Genomic DNA, 16,546 nt, shown 5'->3' on the forward strand with positions numbered 1-16,546 from the left:
GAACAATCCAGCATGTTTAGTTAGAAAAAGGCAGGGAAAGGGAGGGTGGCAATGCTGGACAGGTGGGAATTGCTCTAAATTATAGAGGAAGATTTTACACCCTCTTGTACATTTTAGAGGTTTTGTGAGCAATATAAACCAGCAGCCAACAGACCATGTTTAATTTAGGATTCTGTCCAAGGTATCTATTCTACCCTGTGCAGTGCTGCTTTAAGGGGGCTCATTAATTTTGGTCTCTTGTGACAAATTCTGTGCAGATTCCTCATCTTTTTGGAGGCTGATTATTCCTTCTCTTTGCCTGCTGAGTTTGTTCCCTCTCTGCAAGAAAAGTCAAGTGCCTCAGATGTCTAGTTCCCTAGCTAAAGATTATTTTTTGTCATATCTGTGTGCTCCTGAAACCAAAGTTCCACCCTGTTCTTGGCTTCCTTGGCAGTTCTGGTGGAATTTTTTGCCATTATTCTCCTCCAAGATACCAAACCATATTGGGTTCAGCTTCTGTGCCCTCCAGACACAATGAAATACTGTGCTCACACCCTCTCTCCACAGATTTTCTTGGAATCCTTGCATTATTTTACCATAACTTGCCTTTAGGTGACTACAGTAGATGAGTTCTGCTCACAAGCTTGAAGTTATTTTGCTTTCTGGTCGCTCACATTTAAAACTCTTGGCCATTTCCAGATGTCTGACTTCAAGTGGAGGCAAATCTGAGCTGCAGTAGTGTTTGCTGGCCAGGCTGCACACACACATTCCCCCTGGAGCAGCTCTCCCCGTGAATTCCAGTCCCCTCTGGGATTTCCAGCTTCACTCTGCTCTCACACTGAGCCCTCTGAACTCATTCCCCTCCCAGACTGAAGATGGGCACTGCTGGACATCTCATTATCACATTGCCCCAGCCTGCTCCCACAGAACACAAATTTTGCACTTGTGCTGACAGGCTGTCAATAAAAACTCTTCTTTCTTAACCCAACAGCAACCCCTGAAGGAAATCCCCCATCCTCTGGCTGAGGAAATTTGTTAATGGAGAACTCCTGGCTAAGCTTTGTGCTGACTGGAACAAAACCTGTGGCACCACCAGCACTGCACAGCTGGAGGGGTGTGCATCATTTTGAAGGCCCTTAAATCCAAATTAACTTCTCTCTGTAAAAATTCTGTCCTTTCACCAAAATGAAAGCACTTTCATGTGTGATATTCAGCTGTTTCTACTCTACGTGGTTAATTTCTAAGTGGTTTATTTCTAAGTGGTTTATTTCTAAGTGGTTTATTTCCAGGTGGTTTATTTCTAGGTGGTTTATTTCTAAGTGGTTTATCCCAATATTCAAATGAAAATCATCAGTGTTACACCATTGATTAGTTAATGCAGCAGTTCTGGAAGCTTCCATTATATGACTGCAAAATAAATTAGGGTATATAAAATAGGAAACATTACATATCATAATATCCTATGTTATATATCATAATATCATATAATATTATATATATATCATGTGTATAATAGTACATACAGAATAGGAAACATAGAAAGTGATGCAGTTACCTCAATGAGGAGCTCTTAAAAATAGACAAGCACCTCTTTATCAAGTGGTGTGAAATTGTAAGAATTGCTACAGGGGAACTGAGAATGGATTTCTATTTTGCTGCAGCCAGCTGAGTGAGCAGAATAAAGGAGAAACATCACACCTGGAAGTGACCTCAGCCTGTCACCCCAGGGACAGGGACAACCATTCCACCCTGCCTGCAGAGCCAGTTCAGCTCTCTCCTGCTTTATTATTCTAAAATACTTCTAATTTTTTATTATTATTACTATTACTATTGCTATTGCTATTACTATTACTATTACTATTACTATTACTATTATTACTTTATTATTAAATTATTCTATTATTCTAAATTCTATTCTATTATTCTATTATTCTAAATTCTATTATATTATTCTAAATCACTGGACCTGATAATTTGACCTTTGCAGCTCCAATTCCCTCATGTGGACTCTTCTGCAGGTTCCTCAGATTAATTCTTGCAGTGTTTAAACCCAAGACACCCAATGTCATGTTCCAACCATGTCTGAGTAGCCTGGCATCAGAACTGCTGCAGAAAAAGGGACCAGAATTATTGGGATTATTCCTTTGGAGATGTAAAGCAGTGTTGGATCTCACAAAAGTGTTGCAATGAGGCAAAATCCTCTTTCAATACATTCATTTGAGGTAAAAAAGAGTTTACATATACACTTTTGAGGAAATAAAACCCCTCTTCTCCCCCACCCCCCAAAACCCATCACTTTTGGACAAGAAGAGTTTTTGAACTGAGTTTGCAGTTGTCACCGTGGGATTTTCCTTTTACCAAAATTCTGGGTGGCTCCTTCGAGGGATTTGAGACATTCATGGAGCAAATTTTTTTAAGCTCCTGAACCCCAAAGAGTGAAAAAGTTCTGATAGGTAGGTGATAGATAGATAGATAGATAGATAGATAGATAGATAGATAGATAGATAGATAGATGATAGATAGATAGATAGAAATAGAGATAGATAGATAGATAATAGATATAGATAGATATAGATAGATATAGACAGATAATAGATAGACATAGATAGATAAATAGATAGATAATAGATAATAGATAATAGATAATAGATAATAAATAGATAATAGATATTAGATAGATATAAATAGATATAGATAGATAATAGATAGACAGACAGATAGACAGATAGATAGATAGATTATAGATAGACAGACAGACAGACAGATAGATTATAGATAGATAGATTATAGATAAATAGATAGATATAAATAGAGATAGATAATAGATAAAAAATAGATAATAGATAGATAGATATAGATAGATAATAGACAGATAGATAGATAATAGATAGATAATAGATAATAAATAGATATTAGATAGATATAAATAGATATAGATAGATGATAGATAGATAGATAGATAGATAGATAGATAGATAGATAGATAGATGACAGAAGCCTGAGTTAAACTTCCAGCAGAAGAGCCAGCACAAACAGCTGTATATTGTGTATGAAGTGCTTTCATTTTGGTGAAAGGACAGATATTTCTGGAGAGAAGTTAGTTTATGGGCCTTCAAAATGATGCACATCCCCATTCTGTGTCCATAGCTCTGCTGCATTTCATACTGCACGCTCTGGCTATTTCAGAAAAACACTTTTTGGATGCTTTTTATCTATATTTAGGATGCCATCCTCATTCCAACCATGTGACAGCCACACATTCTCATTCAGCTCCCTCTCCTTGTGCCTTTTTTCCTTTGTCCCTCCAAGAACATCTAAGAGCAGCTGGACTGATGTGTCAGACACTAAAGAGACAGGTGGAAAAGAGTGCCCAAAAATTACTCTTTGTATTTTAGGTAATTAAATGAAAGGGCTAAATTGAGCCTTTAAAATATAAGAGAGATGATAACTTTAAAGCAGCTTACATCTTTTCCTGCCAACACCGTTTTTGAAGTCTCATTTCAAGGTTTTTGTGGCAGAGCTGATTGTGAATATAAAATTGTGAGAATGGAACTAAACTTTCCTGATTTCTGGAGAGGAAGGCTGCTTGGAAGAGGTGGAGATCACATTTCTATTCACAGAGCTCTGATGTAGCCTGTCAAAAACCTGAAGTGAACTGGAGGCACAGAAACCCAGATTCTTCCTCAGTATGCCTATGTATATTTACCTACTTATCTATTTATAGATTTAAAGCAAGAATGCACATAAGGAGTTATATATAACATATTTTCTTGTTATATGTCCAGCAGTATCATACATTTCTTAATTTATTGAATTTCTACTAATGTCCAGCAGTATCTTAAATATCTTCTTGGATAATTATTTTTCCCCGTGTAGTTTCTGGTGCTTAACAGGTAGTGGAGGAAAAGATCTCATTTGTTCATCAGTTTTTTACCTTCTCCTTCACCTCCTGCTTCTTAGGGTTATAAAGTTTATTTGGGGAGTAAAAACCAACTTGCTTTCCTTTTTGAAGGAGCAGTAAAATTGATTATTTTAGCTGAGAAGAGTTGTCTGTCTTCTAACACTTGGACTGTGAAAAGTAGCTGGAGGATAAACTCACCACTTAAGTACAGTAATATTATATTAAATATTAAATATTAAATACTGTAATACAGAATGTCTTATTTAATAATACCAACTTGTAACAATGAGAGTAATTCTTCACTCAACAGTTTTCCCTCAGAGGAAATAACTCAGAGTTCTAAAAAGGACATTATTTTAGGGAATATATTATTTTCAGTATATCAATATATTAATTATATGTTAATATATTTTTATATTTTGCTATAAACTCATTCTATTCTAATATTTAAATATTAATATATTTTGTATTAATATATTATTTTTTATGAATTTCAAGGGTTTGGTTTATTCAGATTCCATCCATATCTGTGCCTGCAGTGATTGCTCAGTTCTTTGTGCCTTCTCCCCCTTCAGATTTCATTGCTTCGTCACTGTGGAGGGGTAAAATCAATCTCATGGCAGGGAATTTCCTCAGAGTAAGGAAATGTACCTGTAATAAAAGTAGTTCCTCGTGATCCCAAAAAGGTGATGCTTATTTAATTAGTGTTAATTAGAGAGGCTAATTGCAGAAGGAAATCACCCAGGCTAATGCCAATCTTTCTGCCTTTATTGCATATAAACCCTTCTGTACTGTACCAACCCTGACACTTTTCTCCTGACTGCAAGAACACAAATACATCAAATGATAAACCAAACATGTGCTGTGTTTTACCCAGTCAAAATGATCTCCTCCTGATTTACAAATGGCTGGGAGAGGATCATTGTTATTCAGGAAAGAAGGAGTAAATATAATCTTAACCCATTTCAGGAGAGTGCCCAAGGAATGAGCATTGTCCTCCTGTACCTCAAATTCTTTTCCTTCCAATTCAGCCACCTGAGACAACCTCCAGCTGCAGAGTGAGGCTAGAAAATGACATTTTATCAAAGTTGAGTCGGCAGAGGAGCCACATCCTCCCCCTGAGAGGTTAAAATCTGTATTTTTAGTGCAGAACGAATCCCAGGCATTTGGAATTCCTGGGATGTGGAATCCGTGCCTATGTATTCCATAGGTGCAAATTCCTCATCAGGAAGCAATAACAGCTAAAAATGACATTATTACTGAACAACCAGAGGCTGTTCTCAGTCACACAGAGAGGCCAAGCCAGCCCTGGAATGCTCCAGACCATGTCCTGAAAGAAGTGCAGAGTCGGAGGAATCCTGAGCCCCCCGAGCCAGCAGGGAGGAGAGGGAGATGCCCAGGAATGCTGCAGCAGGAAGTGCTTGTGGTTAAAAACAGGAGCAACCACATGAATCAGAGGTCTGAGGAGACAGCCAGACGACACTGATGGCAAAAAAATATATTAATGCACAGAAAATAAAAATGAAAAGGAGCCCAAGAAGAATTAAAAGGCGCCAAAAGATCTCTGTGTGTGTGGTTTCGGGAGAATGGAAGGGTAAAACCCAACTAGCTCAAAGTTTAGACAATTAAACTTCCTTACTGTTTATAACAAAATAAATCTCAGTGTGTCCTCCTTTGCCATCTGGAAGTTTTGTCTTAAACAAACAAATCAAACACACACAACACAAAAATGCTTCTCATTTTCACCTGCACACCCACCAAAAGGTCTCTGCATGACAAACACCTGGAGGTTGCACTTTCAGCCTTGCACAACTCCATGGAGACCCCTGGAGCCATCAGGGATTATCCATAACCTTCCTCTCGTGTGCTAACAAGTAGAATTTCACAAAAATATGGAAATGCACAGTGTTTCAACATGGGACACTTGGGAAAGCAGTTTAGATTATCCCACACTGAGTAGGCAGGAAAAGATTCCCTGCACATGAACCATGTTATGGCACTGAAAAAATAATGTTGTTTTCTCAGCCCTTTCCTTCAGAATTGAACAGACTCTTTAATGAGGAATCCTTTTTTATTTTTAGGGAGTAATGATGCAAAGGAGAGCATCTCAAAAGAAAGCAACACCATCCTAATTTGTAGAGCCCTCCCAACCCACAGCCCTTTTCCCCTGGCAGGAGATCAGACACACAGCTCATTTTGGGGTTGCTCACATCTGCAGATGGTTAAAGAGATGCTGCCACTTCCCACGTGAAATGAGGAGTTTTTAAAAGGACAAATTAATGCTTGTACTGAAAAGAACTCTTTCCTCCCAACAAAGTCCAAAATGCTCCTCCAGAAGGGTTTCATGGAGGGAGCATCCTGCTGGAGCCAGGCATCTGCAGCTTTAAGAATAATGAACACATTGATTTTAATAATAATAATAATAATTTAACACCTTGATTATTCCAGTTTGCTCAGCTAATTAGTGAGGAAATGGGAATTGTTCAGTGCTAGGTGGGACTGACCTCCACCTGGCTGTATTTCAGCCTGGGTTTTCTATTCCTTTTCCCTAGCTATGGTGTTAAATATGATAAAAATGAGGTCATTCTAGTAAAAAAAAATGGAGTTGTGGAGGGGGAACATGTGATTTGGATGTCACAAAACTTTGTCCTGCTCTGGCTTTGCCAGTGTCTGTCCACAAGCACAGAAATGCAAATCATCTTCTACCTCAGCACAAACAAGAAGAATGAGAGGTCTAATCTGAGTGATTATTTTCAGCCTACAGTCCCATTCTGACCACACTGAAATCTCTGAAATATATTGATGTATTGAAGCTGCTCTGGAGTTTCTCCCTAATTTTCACCTGAGGAGTCCTGTTCAAAACTCAGGCTGCTCTGACCCAGGAGCTGCAGCAGTGGCCATCCAGAAGAGAGCAAAAATGGGGCTCTCACTAATTTTGGGGGGATAAAATCCCCAGAGGAATTTTGGCCATGCTCCATAATCTTAGAACCACAATAAGACAATGAATATTACTATGTCTCTGCTTTTAGCTTTGTCTGTAAAGGGAAACATGCCATTTTTTAGGTGGTTTTAATTATTATTAGCCATCTAATGCAGAAAATGATAAATTGAATAGAAAAGAAATTGCTTTTGTTCTTCTGCTGGTGCTTCCTGATCAAATAACAAAATTGAAGAGCAAAGAGGAAATGGGTGTGCTCTGTTAGCTGTGCCAAACAAAATTCTGCTCAGCTGAAGTCCAAGCTGCCTTCTGAGGCATTTATCTTGGTGGCACCAAGCAACCCAGTCTAATTTTGATTTTTCCAAAGAGTCCTGGTGTGTTTTGAACATCACACACAAGAGGGATGCCTCCAACAAGGAGTGGGGAAAAGAATCCATTTCTTCTTTCATAAAATCTCCTCCTCTCCTTGATTAAAGAACAGGAAATGAATTAAGGAAGGAATTGATTTCTACAGGTTAACACAACTAACGGCATGCTCTGTTAAACCCCAGAAAAGGGAATATCAGATTATTCTCCTCATTTCATGCATGAAATCAACGCTTTCATCTTGCCTGGCACAGCCTTTCAGGGCCTCACTTCAAGTCTATTTATTGGATCAACAATTCTGTGATCAACAGACGTGTCCCTTCCCTCTGCTGGCTGATGCTAATGATGGGTATTTTGTCAAATTTTATGGGATTCGACTCTTCCAGAGGTTTTGATGGACATTTTTTGTCAAAACTGAGTGGTAACATCAATCAGGTTCCCAGACTCTTGGGAATTCAGATTTCCATCACAGACAGCCCACTTACTTTTGTTTTCAGCAGCTCAGCTGGTGTTCTCATGATAAAATCTTTCAAATCTGCTCACACCTGAAGTGTCAAAACAACGCCAAGATCCATCGATACAATTTTCAGTTTTGCTTGTGAAATTGGGCATCTGCTCATGTGCATTTAAATCTTTTTTTCTCTCTTTTTCTCTTCCAGTGATCAGAGCAAAAATCTCCAGTGAAAAGGTGGTTCCTGCCAGCGATGATCCCCTTGATAGCCACAAAATGATCCGGTATGAAATCAAACAAATAAAGGTACATGGAACCACTCAGCTTTTTTTTTTTGAAGTTCAATGCTGATAACCTCTGCATATTTCAGCCCAAAATCATTCACCCCAAAACGCTGGGAAAAGCTGGAAAAGGCTCCCACAGTTAGACCCACATGAAGAAATCACAGGAGGGATTTAAAAAAAAAAAAAAAGAGGAAAGAAAAAAAAAAAAGGAGAATTTTAATGAAACCTTAAATGTTAAGGATACAGTCAAATGTTTCCTTACAGAAATAAATACATCAGTGCCAGAGAATTCCCTTTCCTCCCACTGGCACTTCAAAGTTCATACTCTGCAGCACCTCAGGAGCCTGAGAGATATGCAGGAGGTCTTTGCTAAATAATGATATTTTAAGAAAGAATTTTGCTAGATAACGATATTCAGGAGGGGTTTATTTTTTTATATTCAGGAGGTTTTTGCTAAATAATTATATTTAGAGGTGGTTTTTTTTGATATTCAGGAGGGTTTTTTTGCCAAATAATGATGTTCAGGGGTGATTTTTGGATATTCATGAGTTTTTTTGCTAAATAATGATATTTTGATCAAGAATTTTGCTAAATAGTGATATTCAGGGTTTTTTTTTGATATTCAGGAGGTTTTTTGCTAAATAATGTTATTCAGGATGGGTTTTTTTGACATTCAGGAGGTTTTTTTGCTAAATAATGATATCTTGATGAAGAATTTTGCTAAATAATGATATTCAGGAGGGTTTTATTTTGATATTCAGGAGGTTTTTTGCTAAATACTGATATTTTGAGGAAGAATTTTGCTAAATAATGATATTCATGGGTGTTTTTTGATATTCAGGAGGTTTTTGCTAAATACTGATATTTTTATCAAGAATTTTGCTAAATAATGATATTCAGGTTGGTTTTTTTTTATATTCAGGAGATTTTTGCTAAATACTGATATTTTGAGGAAGAATTTTGCTAAATAATGATATTCATGAGTGGTTTTTTGATATTCAGGAGTTTTTTTGCTAAAAATGATATTTTTATAAAGAATTTTGCTAAATAATGATATTCAGGAGAGGTTTATTTTGATCCTCAGGAGGTTTTTGCTAAATAATGATATTTTAAGAAAGAATTTTGCTAAATAACAATATTCAGGAGGGGTTCATTTTTTATATTCAGGAGGTTGTTGCTAAATAATTCTGTTCAGGGGTGTTTTTTTGATATTCAGGAGGTTTTTTGCTAAATACTGATATTTTGAGGAAGAATTTTGCTAAATAATGATATTCAGGAGGTGTTTATTTTGATATTCAGGAGGTTTTTGCTGTATTCAGGATTATTTTTTTTATATTTAGGAGGGTTTTTTGGCTAAATAATGATATTCAGGGGTATTTTTTTGATATTCAGGAGGATTTTATTTTGATATTCAGGAGGTTTTTTGCTAAATAATGATATTTTGATCAAGAATTTTGCTAAATAATGATATTCAGGGGTTTTTTTTTTGATATTCAGGAGGTTTTTTGATAAATAATGTTATTCAGGAGGGGTTATTTTTTTGATATTCAGGAGGTTTTTCCTAAATACTGATATTTTGAGGAAGAATTTTGCTAAATAATGATATTCAGGAGGGGTTTATTTTGATATTCAGGAGGTTTTTTGCTAAATACTGATATTTTGAGGAAGAATTTTGCTAAATAATGATATTCAGGAGGTGTTTATTTTGATATTCAGGAAGTTTTTGCTGTATAATTATATTCAGGATGATTTTTTTTTATATTCAGGAGGGTTTTTTTTGCTAAATAATAATATTCAGGGGTATTTTTTTGATATTCAGGAGGGTTTTATTTTGATATTCAGGAGGTTTTTTGCTAAATAATGTTATTCAGGAGGGATTATTTTTTTGATATTCAGGAGGTTTTTGCTAAATACTGATATTTTGATCAAGAATTTTGCTAAATAACGATATTCAGGAGGGGTTTATTTTGATATTCAGGAGGTTTTTGCTGTATAATTATATTCAGGATGTTTTTTTTGACATTCAGGAGGTTTTTTTGCTAAATAATGATATCTTGATGAAGAATTTTGCTAAATAATGATATTCAGGAGGGGTTTATTTTGATATTCAGGAGGTTTTTGCTGTATAATTATATTCAGGAGGGGTTTTTTTTGACATTCAAGAGGTTTTTTGCTAAATAATGATATTCAGGGGTTTTTTTTTGATTCAGGAGGTTTTTGCTAAATACTGATATTTTGAGGAAGAATTTTGCTAAATAATGATATTCATGGGTGGTTTTTGATATTCAGGAGGTTTTTGCTAAATAATGATATTTTGATCAAGAATTTTGCTAAATAATGATATTCAGTTTTTTTTATATATATTCAGGAGGTTTTTGCTAAATACTGATATTTTGAGGAAGAATTTTGCTAAATAATTATATTAATGAGTGGGTTTTTTTGATATTCAGGAGTTTTTTTGCTAAAAATGATATTTTGATCAAGAATTTTACTAAATAATGATAATCATGAGTGTTTTTTTGATATTCAGGAGGCTTTTGCTAAATACTGATATTTTGAGGAAGAATTTTGCTAAATAATGATATTCAGGAGAGATTTTTATGGATGTTTCTGGGGAAGCAAACACCCAAAAACACAGATCCAGAACCTGCCAGGGTTTCCCCACCCTTTGTTCTGCCCCAATAAGGAGATATATTCATTATTAAAATTTGAGAATGTCTTGAGCCCATGGAAGTCACCATCAAACTCTCCCTGGTGCCAAAATGATCATGATGATGATCATTAAAATGATTTTCTGGAACACACAAGAAGTGGGTAACCTCTCTAAATTGAAATGTGTGAGTGTGCACAGGTGAGGTTTTCAGGTAGTTTCATCTCTCATTTTTCACTGAATATTATTTTATGATTTTTTGCACTTCTCCATTTACTGGGAACACTTAAGAAGGTCGTTATGCTTTCAAAAAAAATAATAAATTCAATCATTCAAGTTGTATCCACTGATAGAATCCCCTCAGAGGAGCCTGAGCAGGGAGAATCTGCTAAAGAATATTCACAGGGATGGTTATCACATGTAAGGTTTTATAGCAATTAAATCAGTCTCTACCTTGCTAAAGCAAACCCCAAAGCTGTCACCATCTGCCACTTCCCATCTCTTAAATGCTGAGGATTTATTCAAATGTTTCCTTACAGAAATAAACACATCAATGCCAGAGAATTCCCTTTCCTCCCACTGGCACTTCAGTGTCCTGCTGCTGCTCTGCAGCACCTCAGGAGCCTGAGAGAAATGCAAATCATCTTCTACCTCAGCACAAACAAGGAGAATGAGAGGTCTAATCTGAGGGATTATTTTCAGCCTACAATCCCATTCTTACCACACTGAAATCTCTGAAATACATTGATGTATTGAAGCTGAGTTTCTCCCTAATTTTCATCAGAGGAGGTCTGTTCAAAACTCAGGCAGCAGGCAGGGGTTTATTTTATTTTGGTGCTTTTTTAATTCCACACATTGGGTGTTTATTTAATTCCAAGTCAGCCAGGCCTGGACAGAGCAGAGATGTGTTTTTTAAGATGCTCTACATCACAACACACAATACTCTTTTCCTGACCCAGAGATGAGGAAACTGAGAGGCATTTTTAAAACTTTTGTTCAGTTTGGACTAGCAGAAGGGTTGTGATCACCCCCACCCCTCAAATCCTTCCTCCTGACCAGAGAGAGCTCAGGACCAAACCTTCTCCCTCCCCAGGCAGGGAGGGATTTTGGGAAGGGAAGGATTTTTGTGGGAGCTCTGTGACCTGCCCACCCTCTGTGCACCCAGTGTGGCACCAAAACAAACCCCACAGGAGTGACAGGGAGGGGTAACCTGTGACATCCAAGGATTGAAACTGGGGTGAGAATTAAACATGCTGAACAATTACTCAGTTTGCTGAGCAGCTGAGCTCAGAGCAATAGCTTGAGCACACCAGGTCTTGGCAGCATTTTAAAGAATTTAACTCCACAGTGTATGTGGAAGGTGACAATGTTCCCTGCTCACCATTCCAGTCTCCTCTCAAGTGCTGCTTCTGCTTTCTCCTGATGCCCTGCAGGGTCCTTTGGATGTCCAGTGGCCCTGAGCACAGGGCTCTGGGTAATCCAGAATTCACAGAATTCACAGAATCACTGGGTTGGAAGAGACCTTCAAGATCATCGAGTCCAACCCAGCCCCAACAGCTCAGCTCTGGTACCCAGTGTCACATCCAGGCTTTGTTAAACACACCCAGGGATGGGGACTGCACCACCTCCCTGGGCAGAACATTCCAGAACTTTATCATTATTTCTGTGAAAAGCTTTTCCCTGCTCTCCAGCCTGTATTTCCCTTGGTGCAGCTCAGGCTGTGTGCTCTGGCTGTGTCAGTGCTGCTGCAGACAGAGCCCAGCCCAGCTGAGCACAGGCACCTTCCAGGAGCTGTGCAGGGCGATGAGGGCAGCCCTGAGTCTCCTTTTCTCCAGGCTGAGCACCCCCAGCTCCCTCAGGGCTCCTCTCAGGGTTTGTGTTCCCAGCCCCTCTCCAGCCTCGCTGTCCCCTCTGGATGTGCTCAGTGTCCCAATGTCCTTCCCAACCTGAGGGACAGAACTGCACCCAGCATTCGAAGTGCTCTGCATGCCCAGGGTGGGGACAGGCAGAGAATTTGTTTTATGTGACACAGCAAGGAAGAGCAGAGCCTCCAATCATCTCTTGTGAGCTGTAAAATGCATCAAAAATTAGCACCGAAATTCACAAAAATTATCACCTCACTGTGGGTTTTGGGGAGGGTTTCCAGACCACTCAGATATTCACACTTCCCTCATCAATTGTCCCCTCTTGGGAAGGGAACACAGAGCCCTTGGAGGTTTCATTTGACTGAAACATTCAGCTCAGTGCTGCTGTTCCTCTGCTCTGTTGAGCTGTTCCATTAAAGGGATGGCTTAAATTCTGTTTGTCTCATTTTAAATCCAGTGCATTAGGCTTAGCATTGAAATGTTGCTATTCTAGACAGAAATATTAGATATCATTTTGATATTCATTTTCAGAAATAAATAAACTAACAATGGGGCTATTCATTTTATAGCAATGGGTCAGCATGTCAAGAAGCCATAAATGTTCTTTTCTTGCCATATTTATAGCCTTATATTAAAGAGAGAAGATAATACGTGATATATACACATTAATTTGTAATTTTATGAATATTTCTTCATAATACAGTTTCTTTTTTATGAATATTTCTTCATAATTCAGTTACTTTTGTAACTGAATTGATCATCACACTCATTCTAAAGTCTCCAAGCAAAGCCATGTGCTGGTGCTGGTCCCACCCCTCAGGAGGACAGGGATGGGCTCCATACAGACTTTAGGAGCAGGGTCACATCTCTCTATCCCCCAAATCCTCACCCTGTTTTCCTATTCCAATAAAGTCCCACCAGGACCATGCATCAATGCAGAATTAAATCCAACCACCTTATCCCTCTACAGAGAAATATCCATGCTTTTAGAGAAGGGAGAATATGATTGAGCAGATTAAATATGATTTACTGTGTTAAACACAAGATTGTAATCTTTAGAAATGCTGTAACAATTATATAGGTCAAAACCAGTGATAAGTCAGACAGAAATTTAAAAAAAAAAAACCCGAGAAAGCAACCAAAAAAACCTTCAACAAAACAAACATTAAACTCATTTAAATATTAACTAAATCCCCCATTATGCATTGCTGTGGATATTTAGGGGGTTTATAGCTAAATCAAAGTGTGCTGCCTGCACAGAGCCTCCAAAGTTGAGACCAAAGCTGAGCTATCCATGGAAAATCCATGGAAAATCCATGGAAAATCTGTTCCCAACAAGGCCCTGAGGGTTTCTGAACCTGGAGAGAGCTTGGGGCCAAGCTGAGCTGCAGAGCTCCCGTGGTGGCCCTGCACAGACACACTTCCCTCTTCCTCCTGCAGGTTTTCTGTGATCCCCACTGCTGCTTTGGACAGGCTGCCAGTTTGGTTGGTGTTTTGGTCTGCCTGGGCCTGTTTGTTTTATTCTCCAGAGCATTTCAAACCCCAGCTCACATTTTTTTGGATCGCCCTCGCGGTGACGACAGCGTTGGCTCCTTTCCCCCCCTCCGTAAATAAAGCTTCAGAAAAACCAACATATGACAGAGTATTTTCTAGTGGCCTGTGCTATTTAAATCCCCTGGGAGGGAGGGCTGGAGGAACACAAACACATTTTGCAGGGACACCAGCTGCAACTGGGAGAGCTGTGAGCCCCTGCCATTGTCCCCAGCTGTCAGCACGTGGCATGATGTCACCGGGCTGGGGGTGGCACGCGAGGTGATGACAGGCAGGACCTTCTGCTTGTTTGCATCTTTTCATGGCTCATTTCTGGGTTCTTTCAGGGATTGAAGCTGCTGGGTAAGGGGCAGCCAGCCTGAGAAGGGCTTTGATCCCAAATCTCCCCATTTTGGGTGGAAATCCTCAGGGTTGGGTGAAGTTTCCCAGCGGTTATTTCAGAAGGTCCCAACGTGGCTGCGTTTCTCTTCACAGAGAAAAGCCAGGCAAAACATCCCAAATGTATTTGTGGGAATGGCAGCTCTGAACCTCAGAGATAGGAAAAAACCAGTTCTGATCTCATTTAGTGTTTTGAAACAAGTAGATTGCATTGTGGAAGATTGTTTACCTGGAAAGGATTGGTAATTAGAATCTGGTGTGAGTGTTCTGAGTCACTGAATTGCATCCAAGTGTGTGTGTCAGGACTCTTGGCTGACAGTCACAACATTCTGAACAGAGCTGAGTGCTTGTTTAGATTCAGGGTAATATAGTATAAAATAATATAGTGGAATAAAGTAATTCATTAACCTCCTAATAAGATAGAGTCCTCCTCATCTTTCTGCCCTCATCAGGGCTGCCCTGCATTTCCAACAGTGCCACTGGTGAGAATTTGGGGTGTGGAGAATCCTTTGGTGACCAAATATGGAAGCAATGCTCAGGAAATGCTCGGTCCCTCAGCACCTTTGGTGTCCCAGGAGACCCCAACAACTCGAGAGAGAAAATTCCCCAGAGGAATCCACTGAGAAATATTCACATTTTGGTCAGGGTGAATGCTGCCTCTGCATTGCTGCTTGAGTGGAATATGCCACTGGAATATAAACTGCACAGGAAGTTTTAACAGTTTGAACTGCGCTGAAAAAGCACATTTTAAAAGCTGTAATTTAAAAAAAATCAAGACCTACTTAATTCCCTCCTAAAACTCTTGGATGAATTTCATTAAGTGTAGAGAAAAAGTCCAGCTCGTGGTGTTTTCTCACATTAATTCAGATTTTGGAGCCTTCCTTCAAGAGACTCACCCTGTATCTCTTCCAGCTTTTTTTTTTTTTGCAACTGTTTTTCCATGCTTGTTTTCCACTACTGACTCTGTTCCTGATCATTTTCAGATGTTTAAAGGATTTGAAAAGCTCAAGGATGTCCAGTATGTCTACACCCCTTTTGATTCATCACTCTGTGGAGTGAAACTAGAAGCCAACAACAAAAAACAGTACCTTCTAACAGGTAAAATGGAGCAAAAATCAATGTTCCTGGGGATCCAGAAGTGGCTGCTTGGAGTGAATTTGCTGAAATGGGCAAAGGAATGCATTTGTGTACTAAATAAAAATGTAAAAATTGTGCTCAGCTGCAGTTGTATTGCGACCTTGTGTGTTTCCCACCCTTCCTGCAGCACTCTTAGAGCAGCTCCGAGGGAAGGGAAGGTCAATAATGATAAAATCAGTAAATAGAAGGGATTTTGATTCAGTATTTGCCATTATTATTTGATTAAAACCAACAGTGCTGATTTTCCCAGGAATGCATAATGAGAAAACACCAGCCTGTGTGTCTGCAGGCCTGGGGTTCCAAGTAACTCCAGATTTTTTTTAAGACACTCCTAAAATCCAGTTTAACTGCATTTGCATCCACCCCTTGCTGGTAGATTATCAACATCTTTAGGAAAATATCCTTCTTCAATCTTTTACATCCATCCAGCATGCAATTAGGAGAACATTCTCTCTGTTATAATTAAATTAATTTAAAAAATTTTCAGAGTATGACTAATTTGGTGCAATTAATTAAAAAGCTCAAGGTGTTCTTACACTTCTAATATTAAGTAAAACACTTTTGTTGCTTTGATGTTTTGTGTTTTCCATCCTGCAGGCCAAATTTTAAGTGATGGCAAAGTGCTGATCCACTTGTGCAACTACATTGAGCCGTGGGATGATTTATCCTTGTCTCAGAAAAAGAGCCTGAACCAGAGGTACCAGATGGGCTGTGGCTGCAAGGTGAGTGCAGAGCAGAAAAATGGAAATAAACACCATTTATTCACATTTTTGAGAATAAACCCCAGTTCAGGGGAAGCTGCAATGTGAGTGCAGAGCAGATAGATGTAAATAAACAGCATTTATTCACATTTTGGCAATAAACCCCAGTTCAGAGGAAGGAACAATTTGAGTGCAGAGCAGATAAATGACAATAAACACCATTTCTTCACATTTTTGGGAATAAACCTCAGTTCAAAGGAAGCTGCAAGGTGAGTGCAGAGTAGATAAATGTAAATAAACACTATTTTTGAGAATAAACCCTGGTTCAGAGAAAGCTGCAAGGTG

The 16,546-nt window shown here is 38.6% G+C and overlaps 2 protein-coding genes across 2 annotated transcripts in view; one reads left to right on the plus strand and one right to left on the minus strand.

Annotated features, from left to right (window-relative positions):
- Positions 1 to 16,546, minus strand: part of SYN2 (synapsin II) — a gene marked incomplete at both ends in the record, with an annotated part of 180,097 nt that overhangs the window by 62,502 nt on the left and 101,049 nt on the right. The gene's annotated exons all lie outside the window — the stretch shown is intronic.
- TIMP4 (TIMP metallopeptidase inhibitor 4) overlaps positions 1 to 16,546 on the plus strand; it is a 31,625-nt gene that overhangs the window by 12,169 nt on the left and 2,910 nt on the right. Inside the window, exons 2-4 of the mRNA XM_084214217.1 lie at positions 7,844 to 7,941; positions 15,347 to 15,461; positions 16,098 to 16,222. Of these exons, the coding sequence (XP_084070343.1) occupies positions 7,844 to 7,941; positions 15,347 to 15,461; positions 16,098 to 16,222 (338 nt within the window). The remainder of the gene's footprint in view (positions 1 to 7,843; positions 7,942 to 15,346; positions 15,462 to 16,097; positions 16,223 to 16,546) is intronic.

Source organism: Fringilla coelebs (assembly GCF_963513975.1).
Source record: "Fringilla coelebs genome assembly, chromosome: 13".
Lineage (NCBI taxonomy): Eukaryota > Metazoa > Chordata > Aves > Passeriformes > Fringillidae > Fringilla > Fringilla coelebs.